The sequence below is a fragment of the Ammospiza nelsoni genome, chromosome 10, assembly GCF_027579445.1.
Source record: "Ammospiza nelsoni isolate bAmmNel1 chromosome 10, bAmmNel1.pri, whole genome shotgun sequence".
Taxonomy (NCBI): Eukaryota; Metazoa; Chordata; class Aves; order Passeriformes; family Passerellidae; genus Ammospiza; species Ammospiza nelsoni.
In genome coordinates, this window is record NC_080642.1 from 16,387,842 (window position 1) to 16,411,289 (window position 23,448).

Sequence of the window (23,448 nt, forward strand, 5' to 3'; positions counted from 1 at the left end):
TAAAGAGCTAATAAAACACCTCATTAAATGTTAGGGTTAATAAAATGCCTCATTAAATGTTTAAGTGGAGTCAGCTTTTATCCTAAGCAGACTCAACAAACTTGTTCAGAAATGAATTTATCACATACACTAAACCTAGCTTATGTTTCTAGAAGGCAATTGATACCTCACTGCTAAGTTCCCCAGTTCAAACAAACACAGAGACCTAAACTTGTGGCCAGGTTAGAATGGCAGCTTTCCTGCCTTTCCAAATTTTGCTGCTCCTTGTAATTCACTACTGCATATCTGCCAGTTTGAGCTCAATGCTCAGAGAAATCTCCAGACACCTTCTGCTGACCCATCAGCAAACAGCCAGCAAATATCGATGCTAACCCAGGCAGGCAGCACTCACAGAGCTGAAGCCTCTCCTTTTGAAACAGCCATGAACACATTCCTAAAGCCAGCAGTGAGGAAATGCTCTGCCAGCTCAAAGACTGAATTTTGAGTCTGCAGGATGCTGGCTCAGAGCTGGATTAAAGCACCTGCATTAAAGTACCTTACTATCGTGGTTTGGTCACTATCAGAGGAAGATTCAAACAGTGTTATCACTTTGTCAAACTCTTGCTTTGATCTGCTAAATAACTTCTGTTCAATTCCCACAAGGTGTAGCAGTAAAGGCAGATGATAAACAAGTTTTGTTCAGGAATAAGGAGCTGTGAATGTGTACATGTACAAAGTGAGACTACTCTTTGTTAGTTGCATTTGTTTTAGCTTAACACATAACTAAGGTACAACAAAGCAAAAAGGAAATGAAATCTTGCCAGAACTAAAAGGAACAAAAAAGACTCAAAAAATTATATTATACTTTCATGATGGTTCCAATTAATGTGTTCCACTTTGCAGCAGGCTAGGGACATGCAAAAGCTACCACAGATAAGAGTGTTTGGTAGCTTGATAGTTTTTCACCATGTGGATATATCCTAATGCATTTTAAATTTGTCTTTTTAATTAACCCAAATTAATTTTCTTGAATGCATTAGGCTAGACTTTTGGGAATAAGATGTAGGCTACCAGAATCATTTGGGCTTTGCAGAAAATATTACTTGTGATGTATTTGACAATACTGGCAGATTTTTCTTGCCTGCTTCCAGCTAAATCACTATTTCATTTCTGTTTAGTGTCTTATTTGTATATTATGTTTTTATATATTCTATTAGCATAAACTTGATCTCAGTCCTCTCTCCAACCTCTGCTAATCTGATTTACCACCCTGTCAAAAGCAATCTTATTCAGATTGCTGTCATTAAAATGAAGAGACAGCCAATGAAACTGGCACAAACTGCCCTGATCATTTGTGAACATGTTGTACATGACCTGAACTCTACTTCAGCTACATTTGAAAATTCTGTTTTGTAAACACAGGCTTCTAACAGTCTTCAGTTCCCTGTGCATCACACTGCCATCACCAATGGGTAGCTGAGAAAGGAACATTTCCTGCTCCTCTGCTTCCTCAGATCCCTGTTCCCAGTGCTGCCTTTTACATTTTCTGTGCCACAGGTGTCATGCTGAGAATGGCTCTGTCATACAGCCACAGCCCCACTCTTTGATGTCTTTATCAGGATGGATGTTAATGATCACAAAATAATCAAAAGCTGAGTTACTCTTGTGCTGTGGTCATTCAAGGCTAACTGATATTTTTTCTAAAACCTGTCAAAAGTCATCAAAAGTACTGTGGCTTTAAATTGCTAGAAAAAACGTATTCTCCTCTTCCCTCATTCCATTTTCACAATTTTTATCCAGCTGAAGAGGTTCTACTACACTGTCTAAACCTGTCCTTGGCTGTTGGAGTTCCTATATACAACATCCACAGCTTATTACATTACAAATGAGGAAATGAGAAATGTCAAGGAAAAACGATTGTCATTCTGCCATCCAGTCTTGTATTTTTGCATGGGTTGAAATTAAGTACCACAATGACACACAGAGCCTCATCTGCCATTGCATGATATGTAGCACTAGCCTAGAATATATTGGTGACATTATCAACAAAAAGGTCAAATGACCCAGTTCTGCTGTATGAGACAGGGTAAAACATGACAAGGTGATTTACTTTCTATTTGCTATTTAAAGCATTTTTCTTCTGCTGTAGTTTTTTTACAAAACCATCTATTTTCAGGGTGTGTTACTGAGATCTTTTCCCCTTCAAGACAAATTGGGCTTTTCAAACTAAAATTTTAAACTAAATTGTTTAAATATTTTACAAACCTTAAAAGTTACCTCCTATATGGTCCTCAGAGCATGAACATCTGTTGCTATAAGACTCACTAGAGAAAGTACACTAGAGAAAGTACACTAGAGAAAGTACACTAGAGAAAGTACACTAGAGAAAGGTAAATGGATAGACTTAATAACAAAGAAAGCTTTTTTGTCATTACTAGGAACAGAGGAATTGTTCAAACCCACTAGAAACTCCCTCAGGTGCAGGAGGACATTCAGGAGGCAAACTGAATTATCTTTAAGAAGTCTGTGGTGCAAGACACTTAAATTTATTTAACAATGGTTTCTACTCTGAAACACAGCTCCCTGGCAAGGGCTGAACTCTATAGCACACCTGTTAATGGAATATGAACCATGAACTACTGCTCCAGCCCAGAACAACAGAGAAAAGTAGCAGGAATCCTGCAGCTAAACAGAGCTGTGCAAAGCCAATGAAAGGAGCAGGAGTTTCCGGTGTTACCAGCATTTGGCAGGGATAGATGTTCATGAATGCAGAAGCCCTGGCAGGATCCCAAACCCAATGAAAGGAAATTATTTGGCAATCTCCAGAGAGGAACAGGCAGGGTTGCTTAAAGTACTTGACATTTATCAGGAAGAAGAAGCATTCAGCGCCTGCTGGGAACATAAACTTCTATGAAAAGTGAACCATGCTGCCATGTCGGTGATACACATGCTGCCATGTTGTCTGCTCTAAACATGGAGTAATTAAGTGCTTTCCAACATGAATTACTATATCCTTGATGAACCTGTTGCCTGTAACTTGTGTTGAGACTCTGCCACTTGTATGTGTCAGAGCACACGAGTCCTGATCCAAAGCCAAGTGGAAGAAATCAAAGTGGGAATTGTTTCTTTCCCCACCAGGTGCAGCTTTCCTCAAACATCCATCTCAGAGGGCACCACAAACCTCTTGTGCGTGCTTCTATTACAGACACACAAGCACAAGAGAGCACCAGGCCTGTGGGGAGGTTGAGCACAGGGGATGTGCTCAGGGGGTGATGCTCAGCACCTGCTCCATGGGCCTCTGTCCCCACTGGAGCCACCCTGGGAGCTCTGAATGCTGTGCCAGCACCTCCTTGTTTGCATCAGAGCCACCCAAAATACCACAGCTGATAACCTGGAGGTACAACAACCCTTGCAAACAATCCTGCTGCTTGAGCAGGAACTCTGTGTGCTCTGTAGGGCACTATCCAAGCAGCTATCTGGCTCCAACAAGCTTTAAGGGAAACAAGAGATGCAGCTCTGGTAACTCCAGGTCTCATCTGGAAGCAAGAAGCACAGTGCTTAAAATAGCCTCATGGAAGCCCTACTGTATAAGGAGAACATGACATTTTTGAAATGAGATATTTGTAGTGCAAAGGTTATGCATAACTTTCAGACATACACAGATAATCTCCCTTTCATAGTTAATTTGAGAAATACAGAATGATTCTCTTATTATCCTTCTAAAGTATATTTTTATTCTTTAAGGAGATACTGAAATATGAAAATATGTTGTTAGATTGTTGTTTATTATTTGCTCACTGTATAAGGAATGAGTGAAAACATCTAAAATTTAAAATTTGTCATTTTATATTGTCTTTTGTGTATTTTCCAGCTTTTGCATTCCACAGACCACTCCAGTGAATTTTTCTGTTCACTGTAACAAACAGAATTAAACCACAAACAGGAAAATTGTTCCCTTTCAATTTCTCCAAGAAGTTATAGATTCAATGAAGGAATGATTTGGAGCCTAAAAGTGCTTCTATTGGTTTAGATTTCATTATCTCTGTAGATGAAGTTTGAATAGTCTTAGTGAAACTGATTTTTAAAAGACACAGTTGTCTGAACTGTGCAAAAGATTGACACTCAGGAGACCTAAGTCTAAATCATCTCTTTTCACCTATCATTTTACCTCCTAATGCCACCTTTTAATATTTCTCTTCTGCCTTCTTATACTTCTCTTATGTTAGGCTCTAAGGTATTTTACACAAGGTTTTTATTTTAATTTATTTGTTTATATCAAAACTTGCACATAAATTCCTATCATTGGAAAACAACAGTAGAAAGCAAAATTTTAATGCAGTTATTGGAGACATGCAGTGATGAACATGCATCTTTTCTTCTCCAAGAAATATTTGAAGGCAAATATTCCTACACCGTGAACAGCCATAAAATATACACACAAAGATGCATCTTAGCAAGTGATTATTGAAACATCATCAACAGTTTGCAGTAACATCAGAGAATGCATTTCTCTCAAGAAAAATCTGGTTCTCAAAATAGCATTGTCCTCATGGACACGAGGCCCTTCCCTGCAGGTTACCTCCTCTTTTCCTAAAAGATGCTCTAAAGGAAGGGAAGCACATGGGAGGAATAAAAGAACCATCTGATTAATTCAAACAGACAATAGGTGGTTTCAGCACAATGGTTTCAAACAGCACCTACTTCTTCCCCCTCCTGAATTTATTAGCTCTTACTGGAAATTATTTGGGCATTTAAAGAGAACAAAACTATACTGAAAATGGAAGGACTAAAAGTCAGTGTCAAAAAATAATGCTGATGTGCTACTTGTATGTCTCAAGGCTATGATTAAAGACATTTCCTCAAAAGTATTCAGGTCCCTTTATTTTGGCTACAACTTCTTTTGACTTTTAAAATGATTGATTTCTGCTCTAATTGAAAGTCGTGGAGAGCCTGTGGCTCTGGGAGTGATAGTCCAGAATTAAACATCTGTACAAAAGAGAGCCGAATCAGGGCCTGCAGCTAAAGCCAGTCCTGCACTGCTCCAGCACTACAATCCCTGTTGCAGCTGTCTCCAGCCTTGGTGCCTGTCATTCTGCTCTCAGGGACAGCTCAGGGCCACAGAACTGACCAGCCCCAGCACCACAGACTGTGCCCATGCCCAGGCTGCCATACCTTCCTGGGGCTCACAAAAGCCAGCCCAGGGCACCAGTGCCTTGCTGCCAGAGCTCCTCCCAGCACAGCAGGGCCTGCCTGCCCTTTGCTCTGCAGCATCAGGACAAGGGCAGACCCAGAGGTGCCAGGATATGCCAAAACCTTTGTAGTGGCAGCATGGTGCAGAGATTCCCTACCTAAATTGCCACATTCCAGAGCAGACTGGTTTTCCCCTTCACAGCTCTCACTTCTCTGTACCTCCACCTGGCCAATTAGCCTTTCCTAGAGTGCAAAGGTCTCCAAAAACTTATGAAAAATTACAAAGTGAATGTCTTCCTCCTGAATGCCCAGACTTCTGCTCTCCTATATTTTGAATTTCACAATCTTGTCTTTTAAAATAATGAGTAATTGATGTCCTCTGTTTTTCCAGATGACATTGAATAGGCAAAGAAAAAAAGAAACTGGTATTTGGGAAATAATGACAAATTATTTGCAATCAAGCAGTTCTGTACTATTCAGTGAGGCTAAAAGTTATTGTCAGATGGCACAGGCTGGTAAGGCAGAAAACTAAGACTTTGGATGATTAAGGAAAGAATAGTCAATTTGAATCACTCTCCTTTTACAGGAAAACTGATGTGCTGAGTGCAAGTGGATGTAAATGAAAATCTCACAGTAACTTCTTTCAGGTGACTCTCTGAGTACCCTCTGACAGATACATTCTGGTACCCATATAGAAAAATATCCTTCAACTAATATGACCAGACACAAAAGGCCAGATCTTGGAAATGCATGGGTTTATGTTATAGAAGTTCCAGAAGAGGCTCTGAGGACAGAGAGGTGGGAGGATTACTGGGGAAAGATCCTCACGCTGCCCACACACGCAATGAGTATTTTCGAAGTTCTGGTTCATTCTGAACTCTGCAATATGCAAAACAGGTTTTGCAACCAGTGTTACAGTGACAATAAAAATTTCTGTAACTCTATATAGTCTGGACAAATTCTAGAGAAAGGCAGTTGGCATTGAAATCTCTCTATCACAAGCATCATTAGTGAAGAATGTGGAAACAGAACTAGTGAATCATGCATGCAGACAAATTAATTTACAAAGTCTATGTGCCTGTTTGTTGGTGTCTCTCATGCAGGAGCCTGTACAGAGCTGGAGTACTGAAGTGTTAAGCATGTTCACAGCAGAGTACAGCAAGACAGTAAAACAGCCACAGAGCAGAAACATTAGTAAAGTCCTTCTAAGTTTATAGCACTATTTATGGAGTCACGACTGTCATTGTGAAAATGAAACCTGAAGAGTTTGCTGGTTTACTGTGAATTAACTGCTACTGCTCTATTCTTATAGCTCCCCACAAACTGACTGCACTTCACATGGAGAACAATGGGTGACACCAGCCTTCCCCAGCCCCCAAATCAGCATTTTTATTTTCGTACAGTTCTCATGGAGCTGTCACCCTGCACTAGCTGCCCCTTCTCTCTCTCTGCAACTACCCTGTATCCTTAATTATCTTATTCCTTAAGTATCAGATTCCCTGACTACCACACCGAAGATGGTGATGCTCTGAGCTTCTACAGGCTGAGCCATGGGATGGCTCAAGTGCAGCAGCACTTCTGTTTGCCTTAGAAAGAAAAGATCTCTCCTCTGTCCATAAAGGGAAGTTTCTGGTGGTGTGTGAAGAGCTAAGTCCCATCAGGACATGCCTTATCTCACATGAGCTTGGTGTGTAGAGGACACCACAACAGCAGTGACCCTTTGAGGGCTGAGCTGCTTCCTCCTGCTCCCTGCTGCCCAAAGGCACTGAAGCCTCTGTGGAATTATCTGTTGGTGCTCCTGGTAACAGAGGCAGACCCCAGGCTGATTGCAGCTTCCCAGGAACAACGCTGCTATCCATTGCTGCCTGTGACAGCTGAGGGCAACAATGTAGGAAATAATTTGCTGAACTTTCATGAACTTCTTGGAGAACGAAACTGCACACAGGCTCAATGACCCAGTGCACACTGAGACACTGAAAGAAACAAATCTCTGCAAAACTTCCTGGCTCTGGGGGATTTCTAAAACCAGGACACGCACCCAAATAGTGGACTCCAACATTATTTAATGAAAAATGGTAAAAAAGAAAATCAAGCTAGATTTAGATAAATGCTAAATGAAACAGGAAGTTTTACTCACCTACTCTATTTATCTAGAAAAACAGCCTTATTCGCTCACTTGATTTGTTGTTTTGGTTCACAAACAACCAGACCAGAAGTCTAGCAATTACTATATGCAATGACTTGAATAATTTATCCAGAGATATGAGACTCCTCATTTTTCAGATCCACAGCAATGCCTATCTTCTATTTACAGCTAACATAAGTAGGTCAAATGCATTATTTGCTTATATAAGTAACAATCTGTTTGCCGAGCTTCTAAAATAATTGCAGTCCATTAAATCAAACTGGCAGACCTACCAAGGTGGTATTGTACAGAATACTGGGCTCTTGGGGACTTCAACATGAGATGTGCTGTGTCCAACTATTCCACAGGCACAGCAGCACCACAGAGGCTCCTGTGCTTCCTTGGTTCCTGCACCAGGGACAAGGAACCAGCAGATTTCAGCAACCCCCTGTCACCCAGAAGTCCAGTGGACTCTGCACAGTTCTTTCCTTGAGGCACTTGTACAAAGCTGCACTGACTGACACATCCAGCAGGTCCTTCTGCCACCACTGAGCTCACATCTCAAAACAAAGCACAAGGTTGATGGCCAGGGTCAGATGAGTCACCACAGCAGGAGCAGCAGAAAGCAAATGAGCCACAATGAACAAGAGGTCAGTGAAAGGGGCACTCTTTCCTTTATCAAAAGGCCACAAGGTGACCCTGCAGAAGCAGTTCCTGTAAGTTGTCACTGAACATTTTTGGGTGAATATTATGACAGCTGAAGTGGAAGAACACTGAGCAGCTCATAGGCAGGCAGCAGTGCCTGGAAATGTAACAGCAACAGCACTATGGTCAGAGGCTGAGTGGTATGAAATACCCACTGTAATCTGCTTGAGGAAAAATGCCTCCCAGCTATTAATTTTAATTCCATCTCCATAGGGGTGACTCCTCTCTCCTCAGCTCTAAATAAAGTGTTGACAAAATTACAGACAGGCCACACGTTATCAGCTGCCTCACACTCAGGGCTTCTCTGTGTGACTGGCATCTATCATTCCATCCTGCATTTATTTGAAAATAGTGTAGTGAAACTAGTAGAGCCTGTAATAGTGTTGATCTACAAGGGTCAAGCAGCTGGGCCTAATCCCCATAAATTCAGCTGGTATGACTGCAGTGGACAGTGTCATTCTGACAGAGTTTTGGGCAGTTCCAAACAAGCTTTAGGAGAAGCATCTCCTGTTTCAAATGTCAGGCTTGACCTCATTGTTCCAGCTGAGAAGCAAGATGGAGGATAAAAAGACAAAGATGGAGCAGAAAAAGGAAGGGGAAAGCAGAAATTACTGCTATAACCTAGCGTTCACAGCCTGTTTCATTGTGTTGTTTATCAGAAGTGAAGCTCTTTGCAGGAATTCACCTCCACCACCAAGACACAGTCTATGGCAGAGCACAGCTCAGAACAGCCTGAGCTCTGTGGGGGTTGTTACACACCATCTCCTGGGACTGCCTGTTCTGTAAGCCCCTGGCATTCAGCATTTCTGAGCTGCACCATAAAGGCAGCTCAGATTTTGCCATCCTTATTCACACTCTGCAGCATCAGTGATACCCACAGGAGGCTGGGAAAGGGAACTGGAGCAGTTCCTACACTGAGTGGCTGCTTGGACTCTTGCCTTCCACAGTGACTGTCCTGAGTTCACAAACTAAACCCTGCCAGGTGTGTGGAATTCCACATTAGCAAGGACAGTGTTTTTCACATATTCCCTTCACTCAAAGTCTTCTTTCTACAGTGCTGCTCACAAAAGCAGTGTCCCATCAGCTCAAGCTTTCAATGTGAGAGCAAACATTCTCATCATAAACTGATTGCAAATTACCTCTCGAAACAAAGCTTTTATCACTATCTGTGTGTTACAAGGAAGGAATCTGTGACACTGAGGGACAAGTGAAATGCTCAAGGTCATGTGAGCCAGTGGCTGTTCCTCCACTTACACCCCTGGGAGACAATGCTTAGTATTATTTTACAGAAGTCTCCATTTGGCTTAACACTTACTGACATGCAAGCATGCATTTGCAGAACTGGGATCATATGGCAATGAGTCACTGCAGATATTTGGCCACACCACCAGTATAAATTATTTCACCTTTAACAGAAAATAAATTCAGAATCATAGAACATTTTGAGTTTTCATGCCTTTGCTTACAAACACTCATAATTAAGAAAATAAGTAGGCTAGACATATTATCAAGCTTTTGCATCCACACTAGTCCTTTAGCTTCAAGTTTGTGCTTGGCATACTTTGGTATCTTTGCTTTTGTGGTTGTGGATTTTTTTTTTTTTAATCAAAAGATTGCTTACCATCCTATTCACCAAAATTCAAATGTTAATATAATCAAATGTTTATAACAAATGTTTTGTTATAAACAAAATCCTAACCTTATTATAACTGAGACTTCTGGCACCACCTCAATGATTCTAAGGCAAGGTTTATATCCAGTCCATCCTTTGGTATTCTACCCAGAGGAAATAGGAGAGAGCTCCATTTGCAGTCATGCATGAAGGGGAGAATGCCAGAAGTCTCCTTAATCCCACAAGGCACTAGTAGGGCCAAGAACCCAAAGGCAATACTGCTGGCTTTCCAGGCATGTTTATACTCTGAGAGTCCTGTACTTATAGTATTGGTTTTACCACTAAGAATAAGGGGAGCTGTAAGTCTTTAATCATTATATGCAGGAGGGTTGTGAATTTGAAGGTAGAGTACTCTTTATGAACATCTCAGAGAAATTATAGGAACCATGGCAAATATTATACCACTGTACTGGAAAGGGATATTAAGCTCTTGGTGATGTCAAGTACCCCATGCTGCAGCTTTTTACTGCCTGCTTCTAAGCCTTTCCCCACCCTGAACTAGGAGCCAGCTACAAACCATCTCAGACTTTGGGATATGCACTTCTCATTTGACATGCCAGCAGTTTAAAGTTACAGCCACTAAAATCAGTACTAAAGTTATGTGTGCATCATTTTATATTTTCCCCTACTGCATCTGTGAGAAGCCCAGGCTGGTACACTGTGACCTCCAGGCAAGCTGATGGCAGTGCAAGGAGGGAGCTGTGCTCTGTGGAGCTGTCAGGGCCATGCACATTACCCCAGCACAGCAGCGTTCACACACGGACAGACAGACGGACAAGCATGACGTGCCAAACACACTTGCAGCATGTCAGGCATATGTTGCCTGATGTCATCCAGCATTAAGGCAAGTGGAAAGGATGAAAGCAGCAAAGCAGTGCACCAATCAGGACTCCTATATTCAAACAGTCATTAGAAAGAAAGCACCAATGGAACAGAGGCTGGCCATGACAGGATCTCACCTGGAGCTAGACTTTAATCTCTTGAGATGTGATTCTGTAAGCACTGTGCATTCCCAGTAAAGCCAATGTGAGTGCAGGAGACACAAAATGTTTTAAGAGCTCAGTCATGCTTCACTCCATAAGGATTTGTCTCATTTGGTTGTTAAAGTGAGAAGAGAATTAGGGCACCAGTTAAAAATAAGGTAACACAGAGGTGGAAATACAATGTAATTGCTGTATAATAAAAAGTGCAGTTGTTTTGTGGCATTTGTCTTTAGTTCCAAATTAATTTTGCTAGACACATCTATTACCACAGACCAGCTCTGAGAGTAAACAGGGGCTTTAGGATTTCAGTCTGATCCCTCAAACCCTTACTTATTTGTCCACAATGCCTTTAACAGAAAACATGCCAAAACCACTATGCAAAACAGAAGTGTAGTAGGAGTATTCTCAGATTGTTATTTTTGCAGTTTCAGAGGCATTTCATTTTACTTAACAATTTGTGATGTGCTGTCAAAACAAGGCAAGAGAATTAACCTGGATTTCTCCTCCTCCCCTCTCCTGGCCTTGACTTCAGAGCTATTCAGTGAAGCAAAATAATGGAAGAGTCTAATATTTCATAGTATTTCAGCTCATAATATTTCAGTATTATGGTCCCCTGAGGTATAAACAAAACAAAAAACGAAATAAAGTTACAAATATGATGACTTACAGTGACCTGCTGACAATGAACTGGTTTATCGATATTTTAACCTTACAGTTACATAGGGTCTGTCTATTGAGGCTGCAAATTAACCATGCAGTGAACAAGACCACCCACATTTTAGCTTTCTTCAGAGACTCCCTCTTCAGTCTGCTCCTCCTGGCAGAGATTATTGATTCGGACACCTCAAAGAGCACATGTGAAGTACTTCCAGGAGTGGGTTGGCTCTAAAAACAACCCAGTGACTTTCATATGATGTGAAACCCACGCTAATACTCTGTCCTAGATCCCAGATAACTGCATGAATGAGGGGCTCACGTTTCCTTGCCTTGTTGGCTCTAAAAACAACCCAGTGACTTTCATATGATGTGAAACCCACGCTAATACTCTGTCCTAGATCCCAGATAACTGCATGAATGAGGGGCTCACGTTTCCTTGCCTTGTTGGCATGTCCAGGGGCTACAGTGACCTGTACAGTCAGAGGAGAGCAGCCTGAGAAAATCTCCCATACACTGTGCCTGCATTATGCCCAACACTGCTCTTAGGTCTGAGGTGGTCCAGTTAATTTCAGGGCAGAATGATTTGAATTCACCAGCAATTTGGACCTGGGCTTATGACCAGGCTTATAAACTCCCCTGAGCCCTGGAGCACTGGGGCTCTGCACTGAGAGTGCAGAAAAGCCCACATGCTCACAGCAGGAGTCACAAATGTTTAGCAGAGCTTGCTGGCCTCAGCTGAGGGCCGGCAGCTCCTCCTGGACTGACTGCATTTGCAGTTAATCTGGTAAATCAGCACAACACTCCCTGAACTCACATTATTAAGGCATTTCCATTATCAAGAACATCAGAGCTTCCATCACTCTTGAGAGCAGAGCAATAGCTGTACTGCAGGGGAGCTGCATGCTTCATTTTGGGATTTTTTAACTCTGGTGCAGAGTCTCAGCAAATGAGCAACATCCTATCGTGAAAAGAGCAAGGAGGAATTCATAAAGCAACTTTGTTAAATTAAGAAGAATTAAAAATCATCACTAAGTACACAGGCTAGACTAGCAGAACAGAGCTAAAGTACCAGCTGCCAAGTCCTGGGCACTGTGTGATTCCCAAGTGGGTAACAGAGCTTTGTGTCTTTTACCACTGCCTGGTCTATTTTCTGTTCAATGCTTGCAGCTTCCATTAACATTAATGAGCCTGCATATGTGCCTTGAGGGTGAGAACATATTCCCTCTGTGGCTTCAAAACTTGTTTATAAATCCCTCCCAAAATCACATTGTGTTCATTGCTCTGCACAGAAAGCTATTATAATAGCTATGAGAGCTGCTCTGTTCATTCCCTTCCTTCCCCTTGCTTCTCTGAGGGATGAGGAAACAGACCTGGAAAGATGAAGGGCTGCAGAAGGTGATGCAGGGAGGTAAAGCAGCTCTGGAACCTGCAATCTGAAAACTGACTTGCTGCAGGGAGGGGCAAACTGAAGTCTCAGCAAAAGCAGAGCAAACCAAATCCCAAAGCACTGAAAAACTACTCCCACCACCACCACCCAAAAAGCAAAGCCTTTGAAAGTCTCTAAGCTATTAAATACTAGAGAACAGAATAAAATCTTTGCCATGTTCTAGCTGCTTGAATGCAGGTCAGTGGGAACAAGCTCCTGGGCAGAATCCCAACACAGTCAGGCCAGTGCTGCCCTCCACCCTTCCAATCCCTGGGGCAGCAAGGAGGCTGGGAGGGGCAGGGCAGAGCAAAGGGAAAGACATGCCAGGGTTCCATTAGGGGCTGCATGGCTCTAACACTGCTCAAGACACCATACTCATCCCCATGCCAGCTGGAAACACAGGGCACACACTTCTCTGGAGTCAGGCATGGCAGCTGAAAGCCAACTCCACCTCACTCTACTGACAACAAGGCCTGTGATTTCTGACTTTTCTGCCCTTGACTTTCCCCTTCGTCAGTGCCAGCCCTTCTCCCAGTGTGCACAGATTGACGTTAAGCTCTCTCAAGCCTCACAGGCTGCAAGAGATACAGTGCAGCATACAAACAATTATGGGAAACACAGCACTGAGATCAAGAATCAGATTAAGATATGTGAAGGAAAACACCTTGCTCTACACATGGCTGCTCAACAGCAGCTCATGTTATACCTATATAGCTAATGTGAACCAAGCTGCAGCTTCCCACAGGGAAAAACTGTGCTCAAATTGTGCAGGCTGTAGAAAAGAGGAAATGAGCTGTAAAATATACAGTGCACAGTATGCAAGCACTGAGGCCTTTCAGCACAATGACCCACTGCAGCTCAGACAGCACCTGGCTGAGGAGCCCCTGCCCAGGGAGGATGCCCTGGAGCTGGAGTTCAGGAGGCAGCGCACCCTTGTGCTGCTCTGCCATGCTGCCCTTTCTGCTCCCAGGCCACATCCCAGCACTGCAGCCACAGTGACAAGTGGCCCAGGCTGTGAGGGAGCTGATGGCAGGAGCCATGACACAAATCTGGTGCTCCCTGCACAGGGCTCTGACAGGCTGCACTGCGGGATGCTGCTCCCCAGGCTTGCCTGCTCACTCCTCTCCCACAGCTCCTGTCACAGGGTGCAGCAGCACTCACTCCTCAAAACCGTCCCTAAAACACGGCACTGCGCTGTGTCAGCAGGAGCACCTTAAACTGCCCACAGGTCAACTCACCAGAACCCATCTGTCAGTCCCTTTAGACTGGTTAGGCCTGACTAGGGCTCATTAAAGACATTTCTTCCTTTGGTAGGCATGGATGAAAAGATCTGGGAATAAGATCTGGCTATAAGGAATGACATGTCATGGTTACCACAGAGGACACTATTTCTAAGTTCAGGTTAAATACATTATTCACTAAGGTAGGAAATAAAAGGAAACCAGCTCTATGCAAAACCAGCAAAAGTGCTAAATCCCTTTAACCCAAACTCTGCTTAATGAGAGCAGCAAAAGTTCAAATTCACAATGAAGAGCCATCAGTCTAGCTGACAGAAAACTGGATTTATGAGAGAGACCAACCAGACTGCAAGCCCAGTTACAGTTACTGTAATTGCTTTGCTCCTGAGAAAAATTTTCCTTTCAAGCTGCCCACCTTAGAAATTGCTGAGCTCACTGCAAGGGCTTAGAAGGCAGCAGCAAGGAGGATATCTTCTTTCCCAAGACACTTGGAAGGAAAACACTAAACAAATTGAGTGGGTTCAAGAGGTGGGTCTCCTGCAAGCATTTTATCACATCAGTGGTAAATTTTCCTTTGCTCTAGCAGCAGCAGCAGAATTACAACCATGAATAGCATTGTGAAAATGTTATTCTGAGTTTTAACAGGTATCAGTGTGCATGTTTGGATGTACATGCAAGTAAGTATATAGAACCTGCTTTCTCATTACACATGCATTATGCAGACATAAATTAAATTTTATAATCAAATTATGTATTTAATGTGTATTTTTATATAATGTAGTACTCCATATGACTAAGCAGAATTTAATAACAAAAAATGAACTTTCAAAATGCAGTTTACTTATATCTTTTCATTTTTATTTGCACTGCAGCAGATCTGTAAACCTTTCCTGTAGACATGAAGTGATCATATCAAAAACCCTGCTTGAGGCTGGTTACATCAGCCAATTATACTGCTTTATTACTTCCTTTATCTGTGAGACTGGGCACTGAAAACAAATCAATTAATTATACTCCTGTATTTCTGCAATAAAGAGCCTTTCAGGATGAAGATTAGATATGCCTTCTATGCTGAAATGTTATTTTAAATTACCCTTTTCAGTTCACTTCTCACTTCCAATGTGTGATGCATGGGGCACAGCTCCATTTGTTTGCTGTTCCTACCAGAGTTTGAAAACCCTGAAGAAAAGACAACCCACATTTTTAAAAAAATCTTTCTAGAAATCTGTCACAGAAGAGAAATGCATTGGGTGGAAGGCGTTCAGTGGGTGCATATGAGAGGCAGCCTGAAGAGTGAAAAATGGAATTTTAAAGCACAAGAGAGGATATAAAGTGTGGAAACACACCAACAAAGCTAAAGTCAAAGAGAAGTATGCCTTCAGGCCGGAGAGGGCTCTTCCAGGCAGAGCCAAGGTAGGCTGGGATGAACAAAACAAACCCAGTGCTGCTGCACAAGACGGGGCCAATGTGTGTCACTGCAGCTTCAGGGAAGATTCTCACTCTCCCACAAATATGGGAGCCAGAGCACTTACAGGAGAAGTGCACAGAACCAGTGGGGGTGCTATTGCTGCTATTTGTGCTCAGGAGGAAAAGGTCATTCAAGCTCATGACCAAATTTATTCTGCCCCTTCTGCAGTGAAGTCAGACACATTCAAACCAATCTATTGTCATGGCAGATATTACCATGGGATAATATTCAATATTTGATTTCACCATGATCAAAAAGAGTATCAAAGTTACTATCAGTTACTGCTTTTGTTTGTACAAACAGGATCACTATCAAAAAGCAAAAAGTAAACATGTTTAATAAAAATGAGTGATGAGGCTGTCCCTGGTTGTCTAGAAAATGTAGCAAATTCCTTTTCAGGAGTAGCTACCAGGTCAGACAATAGACATTATAGTCTGAATTATTCTGCACAGCCATAAAAATTTAGGCTGAGAACAATTTTGACTAATCCTTTGTAGAGATTCCATGGCAGTTGATGGAGAAACAAGAGGGGTTTTCATCATTATCTCCCATAGTTCCTGGAAAAGGCTCTAGTCATTTAGCCTGCCAATACCACAATTACATGCAAATGCGTGAGACACATGCATATAAAAACATTTGGGTACAATATAGACAACAGTGACTGAAAGTTAAACCTGCCTGTTCTTGGACCTGAGCTTTCAAAGACATCCAAAAGAAAACATGAATATTGTATCCTACAGAATTTCTCATCTGAAATTAGGAAGAAGCAGGCTTACAAAATCTCAAATTCAAAGTTTGCTACTAGAATGAGAATTGTTACATAGGTAAAGACATAAGTAATGACCTACAAAAAATAAGACTAGTAGAATCAGAATTTCACAGGATTCTCTGAGTAAAATTTCATATACTAAATTTGCTGGGAATTTATTTTTGAGCAACAATCATAATTTCGTATTCAGTGACAAAGCTTGTCTAATGTTTGTATCAATCAATACTGCAGGTAATGAACTTTGGCTTCCATCTGTTCTGCACCTCTTTAGAGGCTCTAATCAATGTATGGCCATAGATTTTATATAAACATTCCTGTATTAGCCAGATTACTGTGAAAATTCATCCAAAAAAGTTACCTTGGAGTGCACAGCTGATAACAAAGCCTCTCCTAGTGAGAGTAAAACATCTTAGAAATCCAGTCTGTTCATCTAAACACCATATTGTACCACCCCTGAATATATCTGTGCTAAAAAATTGACTGCTGCCTTATAAAAAACCCAATCCAAACCAAAAAACCTACAATCTGATATTTCTATGTATTAAATTCTTTGGTGAAACCCCAGTATACATAGAAGCAGGGCAAGCATTCTGAACACACAAAACCAACAAAGTTTAAAGGGTTCTGTCAATTGAAAACCTCCAGGAACAACTTCATTTTAGCCTGAAAGTGTCCAATGCTGCTCTACTTGCAAAGCGGCAGAACGAGCATAATACGTGTCATAAATTAAACATCAGAAAGATTCTTAATGTTCCATGAAGGCATTTATTCACACTGAAAAGTAACATTTAGGTATTATCTTTTATGCTGGTGATGGAGTATTACTCATTCATCAGTTTTTTTCAGAGAGTTGCTATGAATATTCAGCTCTTGATGACAATAGTGAGAATCAAGGTGCTCTGCAATCCTTGGACTCTGGTATGGCACCATTGTCATGCAGAGGAACCAGAGTGAACAAGGCTGCAGCACCACACATGTCACTCATAACTCATGTGATGGGATAGATCAAGCTCAACCTGCACAGAGTGGAGGAGGAAAAGTGTCTTTGGAAACAGAAATGTCAACCAAGTTTGAACTTTGAAATCTGTCAGAAGGGACATGACTACATATTCCTTTCTTCAATTCAAATTTCAGATGGCAGATGATGATGAGGGAAAGGAAACAAAATTGTCAGAACCTTCCAGAATGACAATAATGCTGAAGAAAATCTAGTTCTGTGAGGACAAAAGCTGTATAAGGGGTCTGCCATGACTTCTGTGAGGCTGGCAAAATACTTGGATGTATTTCAGTTATCACTGTTATTATTGCTACTTCAAATCTGTCAAGTTCTCTTGGTTCTCAGCAAATGAGGAAAAGGGCTGGGATATGGATGTAAAACAGACTCCATTCCTAATCATCCTAGAGATGGTGCTGAGGTCAGCTGCTCTGAACAGCACCATGTACTGTGTGACTCAATTCACACTTGCAGGAAGAGTCATTATACAAATTATAATACATTAAACCCTTTCCTACTACCCTGTCTGCCAAACAAACTTCATCTAGTCTTGGTGATTCTGGTTGGACAGATTCAGGGAAAAAGAGTACTAAGAGACATATTGAAGAATTATAAAAATACTTTAAAATGTTGTATTTTTAAAAAGAGGTTTAGAGTAATGTAAGAGCTCCTGCCTTTCACCTCAGAGCATATCAGACCAAGTTTTTGCCTCTTTTGATAGTAAACTAAAATTTGAAAGACTTTCCGATGAGAAAATTTAAATATCAAAGTTAAATTGTTTCTGTGTAGGCTTTGGTCCAGTAAAATTGTGGAAAACTGCTTTTGTTAAGGACAGTCACTTAATGCTTGCATTTGTCATGTTAGTCTGCATGGAGTTGATGTCATGGTTGCTGAATAAGACAAGATATGGAAGTCACAAAAAATGTCATAAGCACAATAACTACCAAGACCATAAATAAATCCACAGCTTTGCTCAGCACTTGTGTTCAACTTCACAATCATACACATATGTGCCACCATGATTTACACATTCATTGGCATCTTTGTTATCAGTGACAACTTTTTAAAATCAGATTTGCTTAAAGGGAGTCATAGCATGAATGTAGCTAACAAGTATTTCTGGCCACAGCACCAAGCAAAGGGATACACACTATGAGGACAATGTGCTGCATCAGATGTCAAACTGATATGTAACACAGCAGTGGGAGACACCAGCACTGATCAAAACAATTTGTTCTCATGGGTTCCTTCCTATAGTTCACACTGCGAAGCAGAGTCATCCTGATCTCTCTAGGAGAGAGTACAGCTGGTCCTACTGCTGCACAGAATGTATTTACAGCATGGAATAAAGAAAGGAGATGACCCCTACAGTGTTAGCTCATCTTTAGCAGTGCAGAGTAAGGAAGCAATGTCTTTACTAAAACTATTTGTTAATTCTCTGGCTGAAATGTAACTGGGAGGAATGGGAAGAGAAAATGTAGACACGGACACAAACAGAAGCTTTGGGCTATCCATAATATCATCCTGGCTAAAATTTTTACTGTTGGATGATATTTCCTGATGAGGAGTTTCAGGGCCATGAAGTATTCTTTTTATTAATTTCTGTTCTTCACTCCTTTGTTGACAAGAGCCCTTTCCAGAGCTGTGGTTTGCACCATGCTAATTGTATGGTCAGTGGTCCTTGGCTGGTGGGCAGATAACATTGGCCTAACATTCTAACTGACAACAATCTCTTCCCCCTTCATTTGGAATAAATTCAACTCATTCTCCAGTATACATACAGACCATGTAAGTGGTGCAGTTCTGCGATAAATGTCAAAGGCAAAACTATCCAGAACAGTTGGATAGTTGGTCCAACATTTAGACATGAGCAGTCTAGGATACCTGTGTTGACACTGTTACACAAATAGAGAAACATACAGCTAATTCTTAAATGCAACAGGAAAATCTTAAGACTGGCTCATCAACCCCCTTTTTCTCAAAGAATTTCAGTGTTACCTTCAGTCCTGTCTGGTAGTTTCCCACTTTTGCTTGTTGTTCCAGTGTTGACAGTTTCAGACGAGGTGCTCAGTTTGGTGTTGGGGTCTCGCTTCGGTTTTGGAGGCGGCTGCTTTCGAGAGCTGCTGCTTTCATCATCAGTTCCTCCAACTGAATGAAGAGACTGGGATCTGACAGTGAAGCCACTGGAGCAGGGGTGTGGCAGTCTGTCCTGAGGAGCAGGCATTGTCATAAATCCCATGCGGAAATGTTTCCCCACGTAGCTACCTTCATTTCCTCTTGCTACTTCTCCACCTATGCTGTAAGAGAAAATACAAATATAAGCAAAAGGTCCTCCTTTGCCTGAACCATATCTGGAACCAGGGTCTCATTTCTGCCTGTGACAAGCAGACCATGTTTTTGAATTTGAAAACAAGAAATGCTCTTCTCTGGAAAGAAAATGACTACTAGAAAAGTCTATTTTTCAGTATAAGCTGCCAACAACTGATATATAGATACACTGCTAAGCCGTCAGAATTTTACAAAAAGAAATCAAGACAAGCTTTTGTCAGGTTTCATAGTATTCTAAATAGAAATTTTCTACAGAACAAATTTCAAACATTGAAAGTCAGAACTGAGTTTTCAGGAAAACAGGAGACTGTGAGTAGGGCAAAGAATAACACTTTAGAAATACAACAGGGGGTATTGATCCACACCCTCTGACACATCTTTGACTACAGATGCTCATGTAGCTTGGGAAACAAGGCTCATGGCATCCAATCAATCTTTTCCCTTGAGACAAAAGAATGGTAGAGAAGAAATATTCTAAAAATTACTTGTCTATAGGAAACTCAACATCACATCAAATCCACGTAAATCTGCAACACAAGCAGCTTCAGACTAGTAAATTACAAGTGTAGGAGATGAAAAGGCCATGGACACCAGGTGGGACACCAGGAAGAAAATAACCTCCAGCCATTTAGAAACACATGTAAAGAAGAAGGAAAGTTAAGTTGAAACAAGTGCTACCATACCAATCACTGCATTTTTCTGAGGGTGGCATGACTGAGAACTTGATATTATTCCTGTTCCACTCATGCTTATCAGTTCTGAAAAACAGCTCTTACTGGTGTTTATACTGCAAACCAACAGCACATTTCAATTCAGGCAAGTCAGTGACTATGCAAAGAAACTCAGCAACACACACAGGTCAATGTGGGCCTGTTTGCAAGGAGGTTTGAAATGGTACCACTGTGGGCACACAGAAATGTCAGCACAGGAACTGTGAAGCATCAGAGAGCTCTAATTAGCTCCTGTTCCCCCTTCACACAGAGTAAAACTCTAATTTGGGTAAATCCTTCTCTGAAAGTTTCTTACTTGATCTTGCCTTGGTCTGGTGAAGTTTATTTGGTGCTGGTACACATTTCCTTTTTTTAAAAGAGAAGAACATGTCTCAGAAGTGTGAAGAGTAAGCAAGGCCACCTCATTTCCACCCCATCTTCACTGTAGGTAAAACACAAGCTGTATCTAATTGTCCTAAAGGCATCAGACTGGCAATGAGCAAGTCTGTATATATACAGCTTAAATATATATATATATATATATATATATATATATATAAGCTTTGTACCTGATAAAGCAGAACCTTTGTTTGCTTATTACTCTCCCTGCATTTTTATCCCATTTACTCTCCACTTTCAAAACTGGTTAACAACAGAACAGGTCTAACTGACCGTGTGCCACTTTCCAGGGACACTGACACCTACCCACAAATGTAAACGTGTGCACGCATGCCTGCCACACATATGCACACACTGGTCCATGCTCATAGCCAAGTTGTTACTAAATCCTAATTGGCATCAATTCTGAAGGGATTTGCAGCCAGAAAGATCAAGAGGTAGAACTCATTCATTTGAATATTCTAAAAAACCTGTAGTTAGTTCGAATGATTAACTATGCCTCCACTAATCTTTCATAAATTGTTCTGAAAATAATATAATCCTCTGACACTGGACTACAGAAAGAGCCTGTCATATTATTTAAAGAAGATTACTATCCAAACATGATGAAGAATGCAGGTGGGGAGTCTGCTTCCTTTCTTAAATCTATTGGATAATCATGTTTAGCAAAGAAAATTTCAGTTTGCCATGTCTCCAATATTACAATTCTTAATAGTTTACATTATTTAATTACTGCATTTACTTCACTGCTGTGAGAAGGTGTTTGGACTATCCACAAAAACCAGGTTTTATGCCAAGCTGGGTGGACTTGCACAAATCCCTCTAAGGTGATATAATTCACCCTTTTCCTAAGAACACACAGAACTGCATTTATATGAAGTGTGGGGGTGTTTTTTTGCCAAACTGCTGCATCTTGTATTTCAGAAATTAAAACTTACAAAACGTACTCCTGGTGTCTAAATGCATTATATAATTAAATAATTAAATCAAATCCTTCCCCCCACCTTAATTTTTCTTTCTTTACTTTATTTCAACATAGATGAAACCCTCACCTGCTTCCTACACTTCCTCCAGAGCAAAGAGCCTAGAGCCAGGTGAGAGAGAGGTTGTGGCTACAGATGGGAACAGAACTTGCTGCTGTGCAGCATCACAGCTGGAATAGATCTCGTCTTGCTTTCCTACATCCTCTGCTCAGCTACCAGGGAAAACCAGCACAGCACCATTTTCCTGTTTTCAGCCACATTCAAAGGAGTATTCATTTGTATTTGAATGCAGGAGCCAACACTCAGCTGCTGGTGAAGCTCTGTAAGCCAAAAACTGAAGAAGACTGCCCTCCAATCTTTGGTCCTGGGCCCTGGTCATTAACCAGGATCATAATAGACTTAGGTTTGTTCCCTACACTGGTAGCAATTCCCAGGATAGGGCAGTGGGTGTTTCCCAGCTGGCTCTGACCAGTTCACACCACCACAACACACAGTGGGATGCCAAGTTCACACCTCAGCAATGCAGACCAAAATCTCCTGTGTGTAAAGAGAAAGGAAGAACTCCAGAGTCGCATCAAGAGCACAAAATCAAAAGCAAGATGTCAGATTTCAAATGTAGCATCCCCTGCCCTCAGGTAGCAGCATCCTGAAGGTCCATTTAGACTTGTGCAATGCACGGTCTTGCTGTTGTTACATCATGAACCCCGACAGAATGAAAGGACTTATTTATGCACTCCTCCTGCTCACAGCCACAGGAATTGGCTGGGCCTAGCACGTGTCCCACTTCAGCACAACAAGCTGACAAAGAGTTACACACAACTTGCTGTGCAGCAGTGACTACAAAGACACTGAGAGAGAAAGGAACTGTGTAGGTCTCACTCCATTATTTCTGACAGGTAACACTCTGTGCTCTTCATTGTACTGATAATGAGTTCTATCTCATTTCAAAACTGTATTATGTGAGTTGCTGCCAGTATATATGGAAATGCAGATTTGGATTATTCTTCTGAGAAGTTTAAATTTGAACTTGGCCAGGATCAAATGCTTCTCTGACAAAGAATTACATACAGCATTAAATAACTGTTAAAAATGCAAGACATTTGTCTGCAAAGAGAGCCATGATTATATAACAACAAAATCAATCATGATAGCTTGCGTTAAACACATCAAAGCTGACTTGGTGCTGAAAATGCACTTCAGTGTTTGCCCAGGTCTAGTGAATGATGTGCCACAGGTGGAGAAAAGGGCAATGCCAAGTGTCAGACACCTTTAAGAAGATTGTTGTTTACCATCTCTCCCTTCAGAACCACATTACAGCTCCAACCCCAGCTCAGCAGGCCCATGCAAACCATTGAGTGCTACCAGGTTACACACTCTCTCTTTGGGGGCACTGCAAGGGAAGCAAGACCCCATCCCATCCCTCTCCCACACAGTGATGGAAATAAATCATTACAGAAAACACCAAAACTGTCAGATCAGTCTTAAACCAGTAACAGCAGATTTCAGCTTTCATTTCTAAAATATGAACAAGAGATCTGACTGATGGAGCCAATGAGTCTCATTAGATCTCCACACAGGTTTTGTCTGTCAGCTGAGATTTTTGAGGTCAGAACTGGGCTAGCATCAAACCACACTGGCCTGGCTGCTCCTGCAGCAGTGTCAGCCTGCTGGCACATAGGCTGTGGTCATGGCAAGGCTGCACACTTCACAGCTCACTTCTGGTGCTCTGCCTGCTCTTTTCCACAGGGCAGATACTGGAGTACTGATGTAACTACAGAAGAGAATAATGGAATAATATCTTTGAAGAACTACAGAGGAGAAA

The 23,448-nt window shown here is 41.5% G+C and overlaps 1 protein-coding gene across 1 annotated transcript in view; it reads right to left on the reverse strand.

Moving 5' to 3' along the window:
• The window catches only part of NYAP2 (neuronal tyrosine-phosphorylated phosphoinositide-3-kinase adaptor 2), a 135,861-nt gene that overhangs the window by 55,154 nt on the left and 57,259 nt on the right, over positions 1-23,448 (reverse strand). Inside the window, exon 4 of the mRNA XM_059479577.1 lies at positions 19,205-19,503. Coding sequence (XP_059335560.1) covers positions 19,205-19,503 — 299 coding nt within the window. The remainder of the gene's footprint in view (positions 1-19,204; positions 19,504-23,448) is intronic.